This window comes from Cebus imitator, unplaced genomic scaffold (genome assembly GCF_001604975.1).
Source record: "Cebus imitator isolate Cc_AM_T3 unplaced genomic scaffold, Cebus_imitator-1.0 Scaffold218, whole genome shotgun sequence".
Lineage (NCBI taxonomy): Eukaryota > Metazoa > Chordata > Mammalia > Primates > Cebidae > Cebus > Cebus imitator.
The window spans coordinates 2,314,729-2,338,242 of record NW_016107533.1 but is presented as its reverse complement, the minus strand read 5'-3'; the positions used below and the strand labels follow the sequence as shown (position 1 = coordinate 2,338,242).

At 33.5% G+C, this 23,514-nt stretch overlaps 1 protein-coding gene across 5 annotated transcripts in view; it reads right to left on the bottom strand.

Moving 5' to 3' along the window:
* Positions 1–23,514, bottom strand: part of LMBRD1 (LMBR1 domain containing 1) — a 122,304-nt gene that overhangs the window by 72,569 nt on the left and 26,221 nt on the right. For 4 of the 5 annotated variants that reach the window (XM_017549433.2, XM_017549432.1, XM_037746043.1 and 1 more), the window contains 2 exons: positions 5,224–5,321; positions 2,811–2,878 (listed from right to left, as the gene is read on the bottom strand). In XM_017549433.2, the coding sequence (XP_017404922.1) occupies positions 2,811–2,878; positions 5,224–5,321 (166 nt within the window). Of the gene's footprint in view, positions 1–2,810; positions 2,879–5,223; positions 5,322–8,320; positions 8,363–23,514 lie in introns of all 5 variants that reach the window. The other variant, XM_037746042.1, reaches the window with a different exon arrangement.

Below are 23,514 nucleotides of genomic sequence, written 5' to 3'. Positions count from 1 at the left end.
AAAAGACTTAGGGAGTTCCACTATGCTATGTACCACCAATAAAGTCCCTGTTCTCAACTCTCCTAAAAAACAAAAATCCAAGGCTGGGCATGGTGGCTCACGCCTATAATCGCAGCACTTTGGAGGCTGACTTGGGTGGATCACCTGAGGTCAAGAGTTCAAGACCAGCCTGACCAACAAAGAGAAACACTGTCTCTATTAAAAATACAAAAATTAGAGGGGCGTGGTGGCATATGCCTGTAATCCCAGCTACTCAAGCAGCCAAGGCAGAAGAATTGTTTTAAACTAGGAGGTGGAGATTGTGACGAGCCTAGATCGCACCATTGCATTCCAGTCTGGGCAACAAGAGCAAAACTTTGTTTCAAAAAAAAAAAAAAAGAAAAGAAAAGAAACTAGCAGGGCATGGTGACAGGTGCCTGTAATCCTAGCTACTCGGGAGGCTGTGGCAGGAGAATCATTTGAACTCAGTAGGTGGAGGTTGCAGTAAGTCAAGATAGCATCATTGCACTCCAGCCTGGGCAACAATGCAAGACTCTATCTCAAAAAAAAAAAAAAAAAAAATCCGTATGTTGAAGCTCTAACCTCCAGTGTAATGGTATTTGGATATAGGTCCTTTAGCAAGGGAATTAAGGTTAAATGAAGTCATAATCATCCCATGGCATTGGTGTCCTCACAAGAAATGGAAGAGACGCGAGAGTGCTCCTTCTCTCTCTCTCCCCCGCCCACCCTACCCTTCTCTCCCCCTCCCCTTCTCCCACTGCAAGCACAAAGGAAAGGCCATAGGAAGACAGAGCAAGAAGGTGGCCTTCTATAAGCCAGGAAGAAAACTCTCAACAGAAACCAAATCTGCCAGCATCTTTAACATAGACTTCTAGCCTCCAGAACCATGATAAAATAAATGACTGTTATTTAAGCCATCCAGTCTATGACACTTTGTTATGGCAGCCAAAGCAGACTAATACATGTTATTCATCTTTTTTATTTGTCAAGTCAGCTAACCGATTCCCATTCCTTCAAATCTCAACTGAAATATTACTTCCTTTTAGATGTCCTGATTCTGCAAGGCAGAGTAAGAATCTGCTCCTCCACCATCAACATCTGGTATGTATCTCCTACCAGAGCACTTAAATACTGTAATTCAAGGTCTGTATCTGCATGCCTCCACAATGTAAACCTAAAGGACAGAGACCATGATCCTCCACCATCACCCCCAAGATCTAGCATAGTATCTAAAACATAAGTGTTCCAAAAACATATGAGCTACATGAATTAGTTAAATCTAGATCACAGCTTTGCCATAAAATAATGTAGTTCTATTAGCAAAAGCACATCACTTAAAAGAAACTCTGAATATGCCACCTTCAAAAATATTTCAAGACCTTTTGTCAATCACTTAACCTGAATGCACACCTCATTCAAATATTTACATATGGTAATGAGAAGAACACTGTCCTGGATGACTGAAACACTAATAGTCTTTAATTCACTATTCTTTTATTCTGGCTGTTGAAAGATTTGTAGTTTTATTGATGATTCTCACTCATGATATAAATTAGGAGTTGGCAAACTACCGGCTGCCTGTGTTTAGAAATAAAGTTTTCCTAGAACACAGTTGTGTTCTTTGTTTATTTATTGTCTACGATTACTTCTGAGCTATAAGAGAGCCACAGAGACCATATAGGCTGTAAATCTAAAATACTTACTATCTATGCTTTAAGAAAAGTTTGCCTATTCCTGCTCTAGATAATTCATGCTTACAGACAAGGGACCTCATTGTTAACAAGGGAAATTAACATAAGTAGATGTGGCTTTCTAAAAAAGCCAAAAGAAAAACACTTTAAAAATATACTTGGTAGCTAAAAAAAATAGAAAACCCACTAAAAAATATGTTTACAAAAAGTACTCCTTTTCATGACACATCAAGGCAGGTAAAAAGAATTGGAAGTATGACTTGATTATAAAACATGCGCATTCTAAGAACTCCCAGAACTACAAAAAGTTACTCAACAATTTTATTCCAATTACAAGTTACATGTAATAAGTATTTTTTTTTATTTATGGAAAGTTATTTATTAGAAATTGTGAAACTAAATTATAAAAGAAACTTTAAAAAACTTATTAACACCTAATATATTTCCTAACATAAAATATGAGAGACTAATAACCTATTTATAACACAGATAAATGTCGTCCAGTAACAAGTATAAATGTTAGATGTTCTAACAAATATGTTAAAATGTTATTGATATTACTTTAAAAAACAAGAAAAATTAAGAAAAGAAATCTGTTGACAAAGATTTGAAGACTGATAGGGTCAAATCTGAAAGACGCACAGACAAGGATTTTTATCCAAGCGCTATTTATAAAAATGGGGAAACATCATAAATGTCTAGGCAGTCATCACTAGAAGATCAGTTAAATATATTTTTGCATCCTTAGAAGGAAATGCAATGTAGTCAAAATTTATGGATCTACACTTACTATCCTGAAGAGACGCCCACAATATGTTAACAAGTAGATTACCAAGGATTATATAAAATATAATCACATTTGTATAAAATAAAAACATGTAGGGTGCATGCAAGAAGTGAGGTGTACTCTGCATGCATTCAAGCACATAAAAATGTCTAGATGAAACAACACAGACAAAACTGTTAAACTGTGGCTACTGTTCCTTGGAGATACAGAAAGTGAACTGTTCTTTTTTTACATTTTTTTCCCTAAATTTTTCTGAATGATCCTTTTATTATTATTTTTCATATACTTGTATTTCCATGTCATGGTAAAAAAAAAAAAAAATCAAGACTTACCCAACTAAAAGAAGCAGTGCACAAATCACAGCAAATCCCAAAGTATACTTGAGTGCCGTTTTAATTTGCTAGACACCAAGAAGAAAAAAAGTATACCATTTAGCAAGCCTTTTGAAATATAAAATATTCTTGCAATAGTTTAACAGTTCCTTCACATCAGATACACACTTGTAGTCAACAGTGTAAAGTTTCACTTGTTGAAAAACAACCTTAAAATTTAAAGAAAACGGGTATACTACATCTTAAGTATCTTGAAAAAATATGAGATTTTGAAAATCTTTTCAATAGTTAGGGCCTTGTAAAAACCAATCCACCTAAAGCATAGTTAATTTTCCAGCAGGCATCTTCAGTAAAATTATCAGAATATGTAATAAAAGATTCCCCCAAACAGCAATCAGAATCTACAACACCCCAACCCAATTCATCAAAAGTTTATAACAATAAACACAATATACACATATGTTTGTGTTTCAGTGTATATATATGAGTATATATATATAAAGTATATTTGTATATATGCATACTCACATATACATATATATAAGTATATATGCACACATAAACATATGTGCATATATACTTACATACATTAACATATATTTTACACATATATAGTGTTTATCATGCCAGGCACTGTTCTAAGAACTTCACATACGTTAACTCATTTCATGCTCATAACAATTCTAAGATAGGTTGTTCTCATGTCTACTTTAGACTTAAGGAAGCTGAAGTCCAGAGAAGTTAATAATCTGTCCTAAGGCACATAGGTCACAAGTGATTAAATAAGTACTTAAAATCAGGAACTTGGGAATTTAAAACCTATGCTTTGCTTGGTGCCCATAATGTACTCACTCCAAAGGCTAAGAAAAACAAAAAAGGCAAAGTTGGACATTCTGAATGCGAATAAAAAAGTTAATAGTAATCTCATTTAAATCAGTCAGAAATAACATTTGTCCTCTCAGACTAATGACGCCTCTAAAAATCATCTTTTAAAATTTGAATAGATGTTTCACATAGTACGTTCTTGTTCACAAAGGGCGTAAGATATTCTTTAGGAAAAGAACTAAAGAAAAGGTAAAGAAGATCCTAAGATCAACCAAAGGGTAGAAGAATGTGCACTTTGGAAGAAGTGAAAGAGACCACATAAATCTCATGGAGATTTTATTAAATGTGTAACTAGCTACCTTACTTTATACACCTTGGTTTTTCCAACTACAGAGTATCTGCAAATAACAATTTTGACTCTCTTTATAAATATTTAAATGTCTAACTTTTTTTCCTCTAATACTGCATTGATTATCACTCTTAAGAGTCATTTAAAATATTGTTAATTTACTTGCTCCTAATCTTAATGCAAAGGCTCTTCAGGTTTTAAGTATGATTAAGCATGATGCTGGCTTTTGATTGAATACATTTACTTCTGTATTTAAACACAAATGAAAACAAGGTATAAAACAAAATCCTGTAACTCAAAAAGATAAGACATTAGTCTTATTTTTCAACTGTTCCCCTAAAATAAAACGTGTTCAACTTTGACAAATACCTTTTAATATACATTTTTTTTTTGACCTATTAATTACTATATTTCAATAGATTTCCTGATTTTCAGTCATCCATGCAATTGAGAGGCCCAACTCGGTTATATAATATTAATATATTTGTAAGATGCTCTTGAATTATATTTACTATTATTTTAGTTAAGATGTTTATACCAATACTTAAGTGATATTAGTCTGCAGTTTTGAACATGTATGTTTGCTGTATTTGTCAGGTTTTTAAAAAGTCACTCTTATCCTGGATTAGTAACAACAACCTACAAATGTTCTTTCTTTATGCCTCTGAACAGGGGCCAGCAAACTACATTCTGTGTACCACATCTGATTCATCTTCTGTTTAAATGGATCATAAAATGTTCATTGTCTCTGGATACTTTTAACATTATAATGGTAAACTTGAGTAGCTGAAACAGAGACCATATAGCCCACAAATCCTAAATTATTTACTACCTGGTCTTCTACAGAAAAAATTCTGTATGCCTGATCTAGAATTGCTTTGTCTAAAGCAATAGTCACAAGCCACATGTGGTTAGAAAGCACCTGAAATGTGGCTAGCTTGAATAAATGTAAAATACAACCCAAATTTCAAAGACTTAGTGTGAAGAAAAGAAATTTAATATTTGATTAATAGTATGTTTGGCTATATTTGAAATGATAATATTTGGAATATATTATGTAAAATTCAATGTATAATTAAAATTAATTTCAACTGTTTCTTTTCATTTTAATGTAGCTAACATTATATTTCTATTAAACAACGCTCCTCTGGAAAAAAATTCGGTCATGTCATTCTCTGAAAAAGCAGAAAATAATATTTTTTTTTTCTAAACTGAGACCTCTAAAATAAAGATACTTACAGTACATTTGCTAGTATCATCATCATCCTTTTCTTCATAATAGAAGTAGACAAAAGGAATCCAGAAGAACACACAGAACAATATTACAGAATACAAAGCTGTGGAAATAAATAATAAGCTGAGTTTTACTAAATACATATATACTTAATCACAGTTATCTCTCTGTGTGCGTGTGTATGTGTGTGTGTGTGTACATATGTATATATATTCACTTACCAAGTTCACTCCCCTATCTGATTCCTTGTTCTCATAATTCTCTATACACAGTATATGATGCCCAAATAGTCTTCTCTGTCCTATGTCCCAAGAAATCAACAGTACTCTAAAACCATAATTCAAGTTAACTTTGGGGAAACTTCTAACAATAGCAACAACTGGGTCAAGAACAATTGTGGCAGCTAACATATGAGCTCTTACTATGTATTAACTACAATACTAAGAACTTCCTATCAACCATCTCATTTAAATGAACTTTAACTTTTGCCTTCATTCCAATTTGAATTTGAGTACACTTACACAACATTTGCTATTCTGGCAAGTTAAAGAAACAGCTATAAATGATACTGTCTTTTTGATATAAATAATTTTCTCACCTTAAGTTTTAAAAATATGCAATATTATATAACCTATCTTACCCAAATCAAAATAGAGAAAAGGTAAAAAGGATAGTAAAACAGTAAAATTAGATTCTCTATTTTCCCACCAATGGACGCTGGGGTTGCTTCCACATTTTAGAATTTGTGAATAATGCAGCTATGAACACAGAAGGACAAATAACTCTTCATGACCCTGTTTTCAATTCTTAGATTAGATTCAACATCAACTGATATGAACTACTATTTATCTGCTTTAAAAAAACATTAATTTGAAATACTTTTAACCAGTAGTCAGTCAACATGTTTATTTAAATTCAACATAGAGCTTAAGTTAAGCAAAGGTATAGTACCTTTAACTATAAAAACAGAATAAACATTTTGAGACTTAAGCCTAAGAAACCTGTTTTTAAAATCTGCATATTCACATTCATTTGCTTTTACATACATTCATGAAAAATAGTAGTACAAGTATAATTGCATAAAGCAATTACAGAATTATAATCATTGTATTCCTTTATAAAAAAAAGCAACTGTTACCACCCCCAGACCCATCAGGATGGCTACTAACAAAAAACAGTAATAATGACAAGTGTTGGCAAGGATGTAGAGAAACTGGAACCCTGTGTGCTGCTAATAAGAATGTAAAATGGTATAGCAGCTGTGGAAAATGGTATGATGTTTCCTAAAATAATTAAAAATGGCATTACATATAATCCAGTAATTCCACTTCTGGGTATACGCACAAAAGAGTTGAAAACAGGGTCCCCAAGAGTTATTTGTACACCTATGTTCACAACTGCATTGTTCACAATAACTAAAACATGAAAGCCACCCAAGTGCCCACTGATGGATGGACAGAGAAGCAAAATGTGGTATACACAAAACAGAATATTATTGATTCTTAAAAAGGAAGGAAATGATATATGCTACAACACATGTGAACTTAGCATAATTAGAAGGACACCATGCTAAGTGAAATAAGCCAATTACAAAAAGACAAATACTGTATGACTCCACTTATATGAGGTACTCAGAGTAGTCAAAATCATAAAGTCAGAAAGTAGGACAGTGGTCATCAGGAGAGGGGAAGGGCAGAAGAGAGAGTTACTGTTTAACAGGTATAGTTTCAATTTTACAAGATGGAAAGTGTTAAGAAAATGGGTGGCAGCAATGGCTGCATATTTTGAATATATGTAATACCACTGAATAGTACACTTAGAATGGTTAAGATGTTTTAAAAAATGGAAAAAATGCATGTTAGTAATATATAATAAAAATCTAAATTACTAATTAATTGTCTTGGAAGAAATGATTTTAGAGTTAAAGAGTTTTCTTGACATTTGCTAGTACTATCTCATTTATCTGGAAGATATTTATGATATAACCCTACTACATGCAATATAGGTCAAAGAAACTCAAATCAAACAGGACCCTAAATAATCGACAGAGGGGCAGAGTTAATTTATATGAAGCAATCACAAAATTACTGTCAACATAATGAATTTGGCACTACAGACATGCAGGTTTTTAATATTATGAGCAACTAATAGTGACAAATCTTTTAGGGCAATGAATATTGGTGTATGTGCTACAAACTAAAGAGTAGTAGTAAGTTTTAACATTTCTATTGCAAAACTAAGAACCAACAGAAATAAACATTTATTTACGAGGAACTTAAACGAATTTACAAGATATAAACAAACAACCTCATCAAAAAGTGGGTGAAAGATATGAACAGACACTTCTCCAAAGAAGATGTTTATGTGGCTAACAAACATATGAAAAAAAGCTCATTATCACTGGTCATTAAAGAAACGCAAATCAAAACCACAATGAGATACCATCTCATGCCAGTTAGAATGATGATTATTAAAAAGTCAGGAAACGACAGATGCTGGCGAGACTGTGAACAAACAGGAACACTTTTACACTGTTGTTAGGAGTGTAAATTACACATCAACCATTGTGAAGACAGTGTGGTGATTCCTCAGGGATATAGAACCAGAAATGCCATTTGACCCAGTAATCCCATTATTGGGTATATACCCAAAGGATCAGAAATAATTCTACTATAAAGATCATGCACGCATATGTTTACTGCAGCACTATTTACAATAGCAAAGACTTGGAACCAACCTAAATGCTCATCAATGACAGACTGGAAAAAGAAAATGTGGCACATATATACCATGGAATACTATCCAGCCATTAAAAAGAGTAAGTTCATGTCCTTTGCAGGGACATGGATGAAGCTGGAAGCCATCATTCTCAGTAAACTGACACAGCAACAGAAAACCAAACATCAAATGTTCTCACTCATAAGTAGAATTTGAACAATGAGAACACATAGACACAGGAAGGAGAACATCACACAGCGGGGCTTGTTGGGGGCGGGGGTGCAAGAGGATGGAGAGCATTAGGACAAATACCTAATGCATGCAGGGTTTAAAACCTAGATGATAAGTTGATAGATGCAGCAAACCACCATGGTACATGTCTACCTATGCAACAAACCTGCACGTTCTGCACATGTATCCCAAAACTTAAAGTGAAAACAAAAACAAAAAAACAAAAACCGTAACAAGTATTCCAAAGCTTTAAAAACTTAAATACAAAATGCCATTTGTAAATCACCCTAAATACCATGCCAATATTACAATTAAAATAATCAAGTAATTTGTGTAAAATAGAAAAAAAAACTGAATTAGCACAATAGATTTGAGTAGGCTTGCAGCCTCACACCAAAATCTTTGATAAACTGATAGGTGGATTAAGGTTTAGCTTCAGCCTGAGTATGCCACTTGTGTCTGTTACTAGGTGGGCTTGGCCTTTAGATAGCAAAACAGCCTGATGACTATTTGTATACGCATTTCTTGTTCTCCTAATCTTGTGTGATGAACAATCTTTTGAAAATTTAAGTTACCATTATATTTAATTAGTGTAGCAAAGTATAAGACAAATTCCTGTAACTCAATAAAAAGACAATCCTTTTTTAAAAAAAAGGGCAAAGACTTTGATACTTCACATTAGCAAAATATACAATGGCCAGGTGCAGTGGCTCACACCTGTAATCTCAGCACTTTGGGAGGCCGAGGCTGGCATATCACCTGAGTTCAGGAGCCTGAGGCCAACATGGCCAACATGGCGAGACCCCATCTCTATTAAAAAATACAAAATTAGCCAGGCATGGTAGCGGGCACCTGTAATCTCAGCTACTCAGGAGGCTGAGGCAGGAGAATCGCTTGAACCCGGGAGGCAGAGGTTGCAGTGAGCCGAGACTGTGCCACTGCACTCCAGCCTGGGTGACAGAGTGAGACTCCATCTTAATAAAAAAAGAAAATATACACAATGGCCAATAAGCACATTTTAAAAGACGCTCATCACCATAAGTCATCAGGAAAATGCAAGGTAAATCTAAATGACTAAAATTAAACTGGCAATACCAAGTATTGACAAGAATGCAGAACAACTAACGTTATCATACTTTACTTGTGGGAATCAGGTACAACACTGTAAAAAACTGTTCAGTAGTTTCTTATCAAGTTAAAAATATACCTAACATGTGAGCCAACAATTTTCTTACTCTAGCAATAAAGTTCAACAACTTACGCAAAAGGGCTTTTGCCCAGAGAAGCTTGCTTGATTTGCAGAGTCCAGGGCATTTATCGGAGACTTGCAATACAAGCACATTTGCCTAAATGACCAGCTTTGATTACCAAAACTACGGACTCCAAAAAGGAAAGCAAGAATTCACCAAAACTCATGTTTTGCACAATCTAAACAAGTTGGTACAGCATGGTTCCATACCCAACTGTACAAAATCACCTTTCAAATACTAACATGGGGAATACGCAAGTCCTAAATTCCTAGGAGTGAGTCAAAGGTAAGCCACACAAGCAGGACCTCCCTGAAAACATTCAAGCATTCAGCAATATTAGGTCTGCTGAATTAACTCTTTCACAAAAATGATGTTCACAGAAACATTACATAGTGATCAAAAACTGGAAATGATCCAAATGATCATTAACAAGCAGATGGATAAGCAAACTGAATGACATATTCACATAAAAGACGATCACATAGCAATAAAAAAAGAAACATGAGACACAGATGAATCTCATAGACCTTGTGCTGAATAAAACAAGCCCAGGCACAAGAGTGCCTTTCTATGAGTGAACATAAGGAAGTGCTGGAATTGGCAAAACTAATCTGAGAAGTCAAAAAAATGGGGCAGCTACTGACTATAAAAGATGTATGGCAACCAAAATTCTCATGTTGCTGGTAAGAGTAAAAAAGCTTTTGGCAATCAACATTTGAAGAAATGAAGTGGAGAACAGATGCAATTCTCAAGAGACTATATCCCTCTAGTAGTCTATGATTCAAAATAAGTTTAAAATTGCTCTAAATATTTCTTTCCCTGATACAACCATCTAAGCTATCTTCTAATAATCTGATTGTTCTTTCTCAGTGTCTTTATGAAGATCTCTTTCAGCCCATAAATGTTGAACTGTAAAGAGAGAATTAAATTAACATTTATATTGTACAACATTTGCCATATGATCAGCTCTAATGTCAAGTTGAGTTTATATATCTGTAATGGGGAAAAAAATATTGCTGCCTCCACTATCATGAAACAGGAAAAATTGCTTTTTTGAAAGTTCTACATCAAACTCATAGCCATTTTCAAAGGCAAATTATTCTTGACTCTTAACAGTTATGACTCTTTCATATCCTAACATCTCTATAAAATATGCTTTTACTTGTAAACGATTTTGTTAGAAGATTGCTACTAGCAAATAAAAGATAAACAGATTTTTGGTTTAGTAGACCCACTAACATCAAAGAACACATTAAGAAAAAAATTTTAAGCCTCATGTTCACAGAAATTCAACTGATGAAACAAGTTAGTTTTTTAAAACAACTTATCAAGAACCAGCAAAAACAAGTGAATAGAGAGCCATTCTTAAAAGGTCATGGACAAAAACTGTACCAAAGAATACATAATAATTCCTAAGATTTTTAAACATGTACAAAGCAACAATCTACCTTTTAAAAGCCATGTATCATTAAAGTGTAACTCACATGAAAATTAACTTGTATAGACTTGTAAATTGTTAAAAAAAACTTTTAAAGTATCCTTCCCAACTACAAATGAAAACAGCTAACATTTACAACAAAACATGACGACAAACAAAAACTTAGTAAATATTGTGACAGAATAGCCACTACAAAGTTTTTTGTTTTAGAAGTATAAACATATTCTGGGAACTCTAAAAGCCTTCTAAAATTATTTACCCAGCTGAAAAAATTGTGAGTCAAGACTGATAGTTGCATATCTATAACCATTTCCTTTCAGCTGGCATTCCAGCTGACCTTCCCCCTTCCACTATAGCCTACTTGAAACTAATACATGACGGCTTAAACTCTAGCACCATTTAAAAATCTGTAGTGGCCTTAAAATGGAAATCATGTCCTAAAGATGGAGATCAGAGAAGCTGAAAGAACTTAGTACTCTCATGATGTTATGGCACTGCCATACCAGCCTTGTACAAGCCTATCTCCATACTTATTTTAAGTGAGACTGAAATACTTCATGGCTATTTAAACCAGGTACTTCTGAACTGCTAATAGCAGCCACATGTAATTCCTAAAATAGAATTTGGTACTAGAAATAGGCAAACTCAAACATTTATTCCTGAGCTATCCCAAGCCCTTGGTCGTCTTGTCTGTTAAGGGTAAGTACAATAGATCTCAACTAACTTTTGCCACTGAACATGGTAATATCATAAGATGTTACAGCATCCCATGAGTTCAAGGTATACTTCTCCTTGCATTAACTGTATAGCAGTAACCCTACTTCCCTTAATAGGGTCAATCACTGCATCTGATATGGTAACTATTCACTGGAATAAGATCAAAGTGGCCCAAAAGAAATCATACCTTCTAAATCAAAGGAACCATTATTTCATTCTACGGTAGAAGTACTCACAGATGGCTATTGAGAATTATAAACCAGTATGCAAGGTAAGAAGCAAATGTTCTGTGAGTAACAAACCACTCAAAATCACTAATAAATGAACTAATCATTATTGAATTAGGAAGAGTATGTAAACTTCCATGCTCACTTCTATTTCTTAGTTACCAGTAACAAGTATATAGATTATGGGAGAAAGAGAAACATAAGTGCTCACTGGTCCCCAGCATTCTCTAAAATAAGGACAGACTTTTCAACTCATTTTACAAAGCTAGCAGTTTTAATACTCACACCTGACAAGAATAAAAAGAAAAAAAAAAAAAAAAATTACAGACCAGTCTCACCTGCAAATTGATTTTTTAAAAGACTCTCAATTGAGAGGGCAGCAAATCAAATCCAACAACACATTTAAAAACAAACAACAACAAAAAAACCCACCAAGATGGCCAATTTTGGGTATAAGCTAGGAATGCAAAATTACTTTCAGTATAATCTAGCCACATGGTACATTATATACCACTTGAAAGAGTAAACCAAAACAAAAAAAGCTTTATATGGTCGTCTTATAGATACTTCTGTTTCTTCATAGATACAGAAAAGGGCCCTTATAAAATGTATTCATTTAACAAATACCTACCAAGTATGTTTCAGCCATCATTCTAGGGAGATGTATACAGCTAAATAAAAACACAAAAGCCTCTCATGGGACTTAATTCTAGTGAAGAAACGACACAATATTTAAAATCATGGTATGTACTACTCGAATTATCTTTAAAAATTTTCTTAATAAGAACACAACCCAACTGAAAGTTACTTTAAGCAGAAAACTGAAAAAGCCAACAAATTTTTTTAAAACATACAACTTCATTTCCAAATAAATTAAACACAGACTAGTGAATTTTCATTTCACACTCACCAAACTAGCAAAAACTAAAAATATATGGCAATATCAAAATTTACAATATAGAGCAACTAGAAGGCTTATATACATCTAATGAGAATTACATTAGTACAAACAGCAAAATAACTTGTCATTATTTACAATGCTGAAGATGCATATAACTTATGACCTATCAGTTCTACTCCTATGTATGTACTCTGCACATATACAACAGAAAACTTGTATAAGAATGTTCACTGCACAATTTTAACAGCAAAAAAACTAAATATCCACACTGATTAGTACGTGGCACAGTCATACGCAATGGAATTATACTTTCTTCAATAACATGTATAAATGTCTGGAACATGAAGATGAATGAAAGCAAGCAAGCCATTTCATATAAAGTTCAGAAAATGTAAAACTAAGTAAGAATACAACATGATAAAACTGTAAGGCAAAGCAAGGGATTAACACAAACTAAATTTGGAATAATGGTTATTTCTAAGTGGGAAACAGAAGAAATGGCATCAAGAAAAACACAGGGGACTTCAAAATGACTACCTCAAACTTCACACTTTCTATGATCAATAGTTAGCTAAGCATAAAAGTATATCAAGTAAACATCAAGGCTGTTGATATTTGGAAGACTGCTGAGATAGGCAGCTTCTAAAGTGGCTCCTTATAGACCCCACTTCTACATTCATGACCTGGGCAATATTAGCTTGAGTGGCTGGCACTAGTGACTCACTGCTAAGAAACAGAATATGAACAAAAGTATTGGGATGTCACTTTTCAGATAAGATGACAAAAAGACTGGCTTCCATCTTATCACAATTGTGACTTTTGAAAGACAAAGATTTAATATTGATAAAGTACAATTTATTAAGGTTTATCCTATGAATCATGCTTTTGATGCCGTATCTAAGAACTCTTTTTCTAACTTAAAGTCACCAAGATTATATCCCTTAATTTCTTTTTTTAAAACTTGAGACAGAGTCTTGCTCTTGTCACTCAGACTGGAGTGCAGTGGCATGATCTTGGCTTACTGCAACGTCTATCTCCTGGGTTCAAGAGATTCTCCTGCCTCAGCCTCCCCAAGTAGCTGGGATTACAGGAGCTTGCCACCACCCTGGTTAATTACTGTATTTTTAGTAGAGACAGGGTTTTATCATGTTGGCCAGGCTGGTCTTACACTTCTAACCTCAAGTGATCTGCCTGCCTCAGCCTCTCAAAGTGCTGGGATTATAGGCACGAGCCACCACATCCAGCTTACCTTCATTTCTTCTAAAAATATTACATTTTTATAGTTTAGGTCTCTGATTGATTTTTGGATACAGTGTAACGTAAGACTCAAAAAAATCATTTTTTCCATATAATAATCCAATTAAAAATTTTTTTAATTGGATGGAATTAAACTGAATTGGCACAACTGTTGAAAATCAACTGACCATAAATATAAAGGTTTATTTTAGGACTCTGAATTGTATTCCGTTGCTCTATATGCCTGATCATCTGCAATACAACATAGTCTTGTTTACTGAGCTTTATTGTATGCTTTGAGATCTGAGGATGTAATTCTCTAATGTCATTTTTCTTATTCAAAATGTTTTTGGCTACTGTAGATCCTATTGATTGCCACATAAATTTTAGGACTGGCTTGTCAGTTTCCCAAAAATATTTTTAAAGTGTCTGTGATTTTAACGGAGACTGTGTTCAACTTATAGGTAAGTTTGAGAGAAAAGTGATATAATTGCATCTTTACAGCATTGTGTTTTCAACGCAATAATAGGAAATGGTTTATTTAGGATCTTCTTTAATTTTTAACAGCAATTTTCTGTAGTTTTCAGTGTAGAAATCTTACACTTTTTTGGTAAATATGTTGTGAAGTACTTTTTCCCCCCTTTTTGATGGTTTCTGATTGGAATTGCTTTTTTCATTTCATTTAAATTATCTGTTTCTAGTTTTCATATGAATCTTATACTTGTGATCCTGCTAACCTTACTTACTGGTTGTATTTGTCCATACATAGGTTCTCTGAAATTTTCTACCTATAGAATCTTATGTCAGCTGTGAAAATAAGACAGCAATAATTCTTCTTTTTCAGTTTGGATGTATTTACTTCAGTAAATATTTAAATAACTAAAAAATAAAAATAAATATTTCAGTAAATTTATTCATTTAATTATGTATATTTATTTAGACTTAAGTAAATTTATTCATTTAATTATGTATATTTATTTATTTATTTAGACTTATTAAACTGGCTAGATTCACCAGTACAATGTTAAATAGAAGTGCTGAGAGCAGACATACTTGTCTTCTACCTAATCTTAGAAGAAAACTATTCAGTCTTTCACCACTAAGTATATAACGTAGCTGTAGGTTTTTCACAGATGTCCTTTGTCAGGTTGCGGAAGATCCCCTCTGTAACTACTTTGCTGATAATTTTTAATTGATGATAGATACTGGAATTTTTTTTGCATCTACTGAGATCATCATTATTTCTGTCCTATGCATATTAACATGTATGTTAGGTAAATTAATTTCTGGTTATTAAAGCAATCTTACTTTTCTGAGATGAATTTACTTTTGTCATAGTATATAATTCTTTCTATATGATGCAGGATTCAGTTTCCTAAAATTTTAAGAATTCTATGTTTACATTCAGGAGGGATATTCGTTCACAGTTTCCTTTTCTTGTGATATCTTAACATAATGTTGGTATGAAGGAAATAATGGACTCAATTGAGTTGGGAAGTGTTCCTTCATCCTCTATTTCCTAAAAAGGTTTATGAAGAATTGGTATAATTTCTATTTATAATACATAAATAGAAATTGGTACAATTTCTTACTTAAATACATAATATAATTGGTATAATTTCTTAAATACATATGTGAAATTCTTCACATATTTCTTATGCAAAGAAATCTAGGTATGGGGTTCTCTTTGTGGGAATATTTAAAATAACTAATTCAACTTCTATACTTGCTGTAGTGCTATTTCTTCTTAAATCGTTTATAGTTGATTCAATTAGAAAATTGTCTAGGAATGTATCCACTTCATCTAATTTGTTGGTATAAAGTTACTCATAATATTCCTTTGTAACCCTTTTAATTTCAGCAAAGTTGATAATGCCACTTCTTTCATTCCTTATTTTGATAATTTATATCCTTTTTCTCTCTCTTTCCCCTTTCCCTGATGTCCTAAGTCTAGCTAAAGATTTGCTGATTTTTATTTTCTTCAAAGAACCTACTTTAGTTTGAATTTTTGCTATTGTTTTTCTGTTTTCTATTTCACTGGTGTCTCCTCTGACCTTTATTTTTCTTTTGCTTGTTTAAAGTTCAGTTGCTCTTCTTTCTCTGTTTTCCTAAGGTAGAAGTTTAGGCACTTGAGAATTCTTTAACAGAGGAGTTTAAACCTGCAAATTACCCTCTAATCTCTGCTTGAGCTATATCCCATAAATTTTGATATGTTACATTTTTATTTTCATTCTGTTCAAAACCTTCTTCAATCTACCTTGTGATTTCATCTTGATCCATGGGTTATTTAGAAGTATGTAGTTTAAATGCCAATTACTTGTGGATTGTCAAGATTTCTTTCCATTGCTGGTTTCTAATTTGATTATATTATGATTGGAAAATGCATTCTGTATGATTTTAATACTTTTAAATTGACTGATAATTATTTTATAACCGATGATATAGTCTGCACTGAAGAACATTCCATGTGTACTTAAAGTGAATTGTGTTCTGCATCCATTGGCATACAATTTTCTATATTTGTAAGTTCATCAATATTGTTGTTTACATCTTCTTAACCCTCACTGATTTTTTTAATTGTTCTATCAATAAACAATTATTTCCTAACCAATAAAGAGTTGGTTACTCAAATTTCCAACTAATGTTGTTGAGTTATCTATTTCTCCTATCAATTCTGTCCATTTTGAATTTGTGTATTTTAAAGCTGTTAATAGGTGTATACACAATTATAAACTTTCTGTCATTTTAATTATTAACCATTGTATGATTATAAAATGTTCCTGTTTGTGTTAAAGTCGATTTTGATATTAATATAGTCATTTCAGCTGTCAAAGAGTTACTAATTATATGACATCTTTTTCTAACCTTTTCTTTAGTCTTTTACTATTTGTGTCCCTAAATCTAAGGTGTTTTTCTTACAGACAACACATTGATGAATCTTCATTTGTTGATCCACTATGACAGCCTCATTTGATTGGGGGTATTTAGACCATTTACATATAACAATTGTTGATATGTCTGTAATTACATTTGCCATATTAAATTTTATTATGTCTTTTTTGTTGTTCCAAGCTTCTCCTTTACTACCTTATTTTGTATTGAAAGTTATTTTCTAGATTACTAATTCCTGTCTTATTTTATAGATATTTGTTTGTAGGTATATAAAATAAGTATATTTTGGATTCATTTTCTTAGTGGTGGTTATAGGAATTACACTACATACCTTAATTTATCACAAGTTACCTTCAATTAATATTCAGACAATACAGGCAAAATATATCTTTTTAAAAACTTGCTCCAAAATAGCTCTAATTCCTTCTCTTTTTTCTTTGTGCCATTCTCACAGATATGTGTTATATCTATACACTATAAACCCTAAACCCATCATTTATAGTGTTATAATTATTGCTTTATACAATCTTTTACAAAGGCAAGAAAAGGAGAAAAACAGTGTCTTTATATTAAACATTAACCATTTATATTAAAATAATTTCTGATTTCTTTCTTCCTATGAATTTCATTTACTGCCTAGTGTCATTTCCTTTCCTCCTTAAAGACTTCCTTTCACATTCTTGTAAGATAGGTCTTCTTGCAGAGAATTTTCTCAGGTTTTATCTTGGAATATCCTATTCTACCTTCATTTTTAGAGGATTTTAGAAGATACAGAAATCTTTTTTTTTTTTTTTTTTCTTTTCATTTTAGTGCTCTCTGGTGTCTACTATTTCACATCAGAAGTTAGTCATTAATCATAAAGATGGTATCATGTGATATTTTGGCTACTTTTAAAATTTTCTCTGTCTTCAGCTTTTAATAACTTGACAATGATTTGTCCAGGTCTGTATCTCTGTTTCTCCTACTTGGGATTCACTGAGCTTCTTGGATAGAGAGATTTGGTTTTGGTCATAATTTCTTCAAATTTCTTTTCCTGTCCCCTTCTTTATCGTTTCATTCTGAGATCCCATCACACATACATAGGTAAACTTGATGCTGATCCACAGATCTCTGTGGCTCTGTTGATTTCTCTTTAATCTTCTTTTCTCTCTGAACTTGAGATTAGATTATCTACTTTGAAATTCACTGATTCTTTCTTCTGTCATGTCAAACCTATGGTAAGACCCTCTAGTAAATTTTTCACATCAGTTACTATATTCTTCAATCTCAGAATTTTCATTTTGTTGTTTTTAAAATCATTTCGATCTCATTTTTTAATATCTCTATTTGTCACACTTTCATTCTTAGCTTACTTTGCTGCTTTCAACTGATTTACAATAGCTGCTTTGAAGTCTTTGTCTGCTAAATCTAACATCTAGAAATATTGTTTCTACTATCTGCTGTTTTCCTTACTATTGTTCACATTTTCCTATTTCTTTGCATATTTTATAATTTTATTGAAACTGGTCACGTTAGACAATATGTTGAAGCAACTCTGTATTGTGCTTTTTACCCCTGAAGGTTGCCTCTTTTATTTCTTTGTTCATTTATTTGGCATGGTTAAGTCTGTAAAACACGTTTTCCACAAAGTGTGCAACTGTTGATGTCTCTACTCATTTTAAACTATTTTTTTAGGTTTTTAAAAAATTTTTTTATCCCAGCTCAAAAAAATTATTTATTTAAATTCCTGTTTTTAAGCCTGACTTCCTAGGGATTGCCCCCGTGTCTATATAGTTTAATAATCAGACAATAACCAGAAATAAACTTTGCTCAAACAACTCAAGCCAGTAAGACTTCCAGCCTTTGCAAATGACTCTATGTTGGTAGGAGAGTGTATTAAAAGTTCAGGCTAACTGGCCCTGGCTTTTCCTTTCTGGTTTCCTACACACATGTTAAGAACCTCTGGGGCAGCCAGGAGTACATGACTAGGTTGGGCCTGCTCCAGTCTCCAGTACACATTTATGCAGCTTCAGCCAGACATATGCTTGTCCCAATGATGACCACAATCCCATGCTAGTAGAATCCTGGGCTCTCTCCACTAACAAGATTCCAAGATTGTCATTTCCATAAACAATGGAGCTAGAAGTGAGCACCACCCAACTGAGTGAGTCCCCTTCTACCACAGCAGTACAGCTGTAGGTCTTCTCTGGATCCACCCTGTCCTGGCAGATCTTCTGCAATAATCACGATGGAAGCTAGGGGTGGGGAAACACAACATCCCCTAGGCTAAAATACAAGAAACTACCTCTGTCCCTTAGCAATTTTTAAGCATAAACACTTCTCAGACTGTTGTATGTTTTTCATTGATTGTTAAAGAACTGAAGTTGTTGTTTTCTGTTCAGTTTTGTCCAACTTCGTATTTGTTTTCTGGTGAGAGAATCTGCCAGCTTTAATACTTGGCCACGGCTGAAATCCCACCCCACTCTGTCAATCTTAACAACATGGAAGTATACATTATTCTCTCTCATTAACAAAGACAGAAATTCATGTGAGTTGCCCTAAGTTACATAGAAATTAAAAAAAACTCATTAATTTCACAAATATTTGAGTACTTACTATGCACCAGTATCTGTTCTATGTGCTTAAAATATATTAAGGACCAAGAGAGATAAAGGTTCTTGCCCTAGCACAGTATAAATTCTAGCAGGGGGATACAAACAATAGACATAACTAAATTATATAGTGCATCAGAATGTGATTAAAGGCTGTAAAGAAAAAAAAAACAGACTAGGATATAAAGAGCCAGAGATCACAGGTAGATCTTATTCACAGGTAACATGTAAGCAATGATTTCAAGGCTAAAGGAGTTAAATTAGTCAAGCAAATAACCAAAGGAAAACCATTCTAGCCAAAGGGAACATAAAGCAAAGACTCTAAGGTAGAAGTGAAACTGAAAGGATAAAGGAACATTAATAACATTACTAAAACAGTGATGGAGAGATGTATTATTTATCTACTACCATGTAATAGACTACCACTCAAAACTTAGTGGCTTTAAAAAAAAACATTTATTATCACAGATTCTGAGTTAAGAATATGAGCACAGTTTAGCCGGATCACCAAGCTAAGAATTTCTCCCAAGGCTGCAATCAAAATGTTAGCCAATATAGCAGTTATCCCTAGGCTTGACTGGGGAAGAACCTGCTTCCAGGTTCACTCACATACTTTTTGGCAGGACTCAGTTCCTCACTAGCTGTTGGCTGGAGGCCGCTAACAGTTCCTAGCTATGTGGGTCTCACCATAACGCAGTACAAAAAATGACAGCTTGCTTAATATGAGCAAGAAAGAGAAAAAGAACCAAGGAAAGAGTACAAGCAAGACAAAGTCACTGTCTTCTACCTCATCTCAGAAGCGATATCCCTTCAGCATCATTTTTGCCACGTTCTTGTTGGTAGATGCAAATTTCTAGGTCCAGCACACACTTTCAAGAGGAGGGGATTACATAAGGGCATGAATATAAGAGGTGGACAACATTGTGGGCTATCATGAGTTTGCCCAGCACAGCAAAATAGTAGATGAGGACAAAGAAGTTTGTGGGGTGGGGAAGAAGTCATATCACATAAGGCCCTACAGGCCCCAGTAATGACTTCATCTTTTTCTGTGAATTAAATGGGAAGTTACTTCAGGGTTTTGAGCAGATAAGGAACAGAAGTGTCATGTTTTTACAGAATCACTCTGACTGCTATATTGTGAATAAAACAAGGGTAGAAAAGACATGCTCCTGTAATAACCTCAAAAGAGACAATGGTGGCTTAAACAGGATTATAGCAAGAAAAAAAAGTTAATGAGAAATGGTCAGATTCTAGACAAATTGTGAAAATCAAGCACAAGGGAATTTCCTACCATATTTGACACAAAATATGAAAAATTAAGATTGAAGGATGACTCCAAGGTTATCAGCCTGAGCAACTCTATCCTTCCAGTTGCTAACTACTATAGGAAAAAAATCTACTGTATGACAGATTAAAGGTCAGTTGCTTTAGAAACGTTAAATTTGAGATTTGATTTTTTGATAGAAAGTTCTATAACAGTTGGACATAAGATTGTGAAGTTCCAGAGAGGTCTGTACAAAGATTCAAAACTGGGATATGGGCATATAGGTGATATTTAGAAGGGAGCAATCGTATAAAAATCACCAAAGGATTAACTGAAACAGAGAACAGGTTCAAAGATTAACCCCTGGGGCATACAAGTATTTTAAAATGTCAGAAAAAAGAGAAAGAACCAGCAAAGGAAACTCAAAAAGTATAACCAAGAATATACAAAGAAAAACCAAGAGCATATGTCTCAATCTCCGAAATCTGGAGTGTGAAGGAAGGTTTATGATATCAATGTAACAAATCAGCAGTTCATTTAGAGATAAAAAGTATAAGTCACACTATCTATAAGTCCAAGCAATCACTTGCTTTCCTAATATTTCCATTTGGAAACAAATTCTTAGACTACTAGGTCTCTAGAGATTATCTAGATAATCTCTTGAGCAAACTTAACCAGAAACCACTTAGAAAACATCCCCTATGATTAACAATATTTTCTTTTATAAAGGGGGAAAAGGGGCAGGAGATAGGACACAACTGCATCTTATAAAACAAGATTTTATAAAAAGGATTTTGAATCAAACAAATCTCAAAATTAGTCTCAGTCTTTCCATCTCGTCTTGAAAAGCACTGAAATATATTATTAGAGATGTTTTCAAAATAATATTGTTAAGAAAATTGAAATTTGATGAGATACTAGTCAGTTCTTTCAATATTAACTTTCTTATATCGTTGCACTAACATAGAAAATTTGTCTTGTTCTTTTATCTGATTTGAACAAACAGCAGTGAACAACACTTATTTAGCACTAACCTCATGTCTCACACTCCTAACATTATGAATGTTACTACTTTATCACTATTTCACAGGTGGAGAAATCACAGAGAAGTCAAATGACTTCAAAAGTCTCATGTGCTCTTCTCAAGTTAGATTCTAGGGGTTGTAAATCCTGCTACAATTTAAATATGTTCCTCAAAGTTCATGATCACTACCAAATATAGTAGGTTTGGGAGGTAGGACCTAATGGGAGGTGTTTGGGTAATGAGATTGACCGCTTATGAGTCGATTAATGTCATTATTATCTGAGTGCATTCATTACAAAAGGATATGTGTGCCCTCCTCCGTTGCCCTTTTGTCACGGGATGACAACAAGAAGGCCCTTACCAGTTGCCAGTTTCTTCATCTTGAACTTCCCAGCCTCCAGAACTATGAGCCAATAAATTTCTATTCCTGACAAATTACCAAGTTTCAAGTATTCCATTTTAATAGCACAAAACACACTAAAATAAACCCAAGTTCGAAATACACAAACAAGACTACAGATACAAATTATCAGCACCTAATCAATAGAGAATGAAGAGAAACTTCCAAAAACTCTCTTAGGTGCTCTAAAAGTCTGGCATAGAAACTAGAACTTACAAGCTTCCCAGTCCATCTTATTCTCCCTTAGTTCCATAAACTTAATTCATCTAAATATGTGTACACTTTGGGTGACTCCTATTTTTACTACAAATTGTTTAACAGCAAAAAAAAAATTTATTAAACATCAAACAAACTGGGATTTTTGACTATGAATGTCCATACAATGGAAAACAATGCAGTAAAGATGTTTTAAATGTACATATGTAATATCTTCTAAAAGCTGCATATGATACAACCAAATATTGTCAACAACCCCACTGATCATCAATACTAGCATAGATAAATAAACCATGGTATATTAATATAGCAATAAGAATCAACAGAGTACTGTTGCCTGCATCAATATAGATGTTTCAAATATAATGTTACACACTAAAGAAGCCAAACACAAAACATTATAAACTATATGATTCAATTTACATCTATACACAAAATGATACCCTGAAAACCAGTGTCAAGAGAAGAAAGTCTATGTGAGTGATATGGTTTGGCTCTGTGTCCCCACCTAAATCTCATCTTGAATTATAATAATCCCCAAGTGTCATGGGAGGGACCCAGTGGAAGGTAATGAAATCATAGGGATGGGTATTTCCAAAGCAGTTCTCATGTTAGTAAGTCTCAAGAGATCTGATGGTTTTATGTAAAGTGGAGTTCCCCTGCACATGGTCTTGCCTGCCACAATGTTAAGATGTGACTTTGTTCCTCTTCACCTTCCACCATGATTATGAAGCCTCCCCAGCCATGTGGCACTGTGAGTCCATTAAACTTCTTTTTCTTTATAAATTACCCAGTCTTGGGTATATTTTTATTAGAAGCAGGAAAACAGGTTAATACCATGGGGAATTAATAGGCCAACTACAGAAGAGCTAAACAAAAACAGCCTCAAGTAATTCCTGCTTAGGGTTTGGGATAGTTTTCTTTTACCCTCTACCTTCCATTAATTTCTTTTAAATAAACTTCCTTTTACTTAATATTTTTTCTCCCTTCTTATTTTTGCATGCCTGCAGGGGTTGTAGAAATAAAGCCCAAATATAAAGATAAAAATAAATTTGAAATAAAAACAATTTAGTTAGATAAAAGGCTAAATCATAGACAACATCAAGGATAAAAGGACTGCATAGCAGGCTTAAATATGAAATTAAACAGAACTCAGAACTGAAAGTCACACAGGAGCAGCTTTATGAAAGA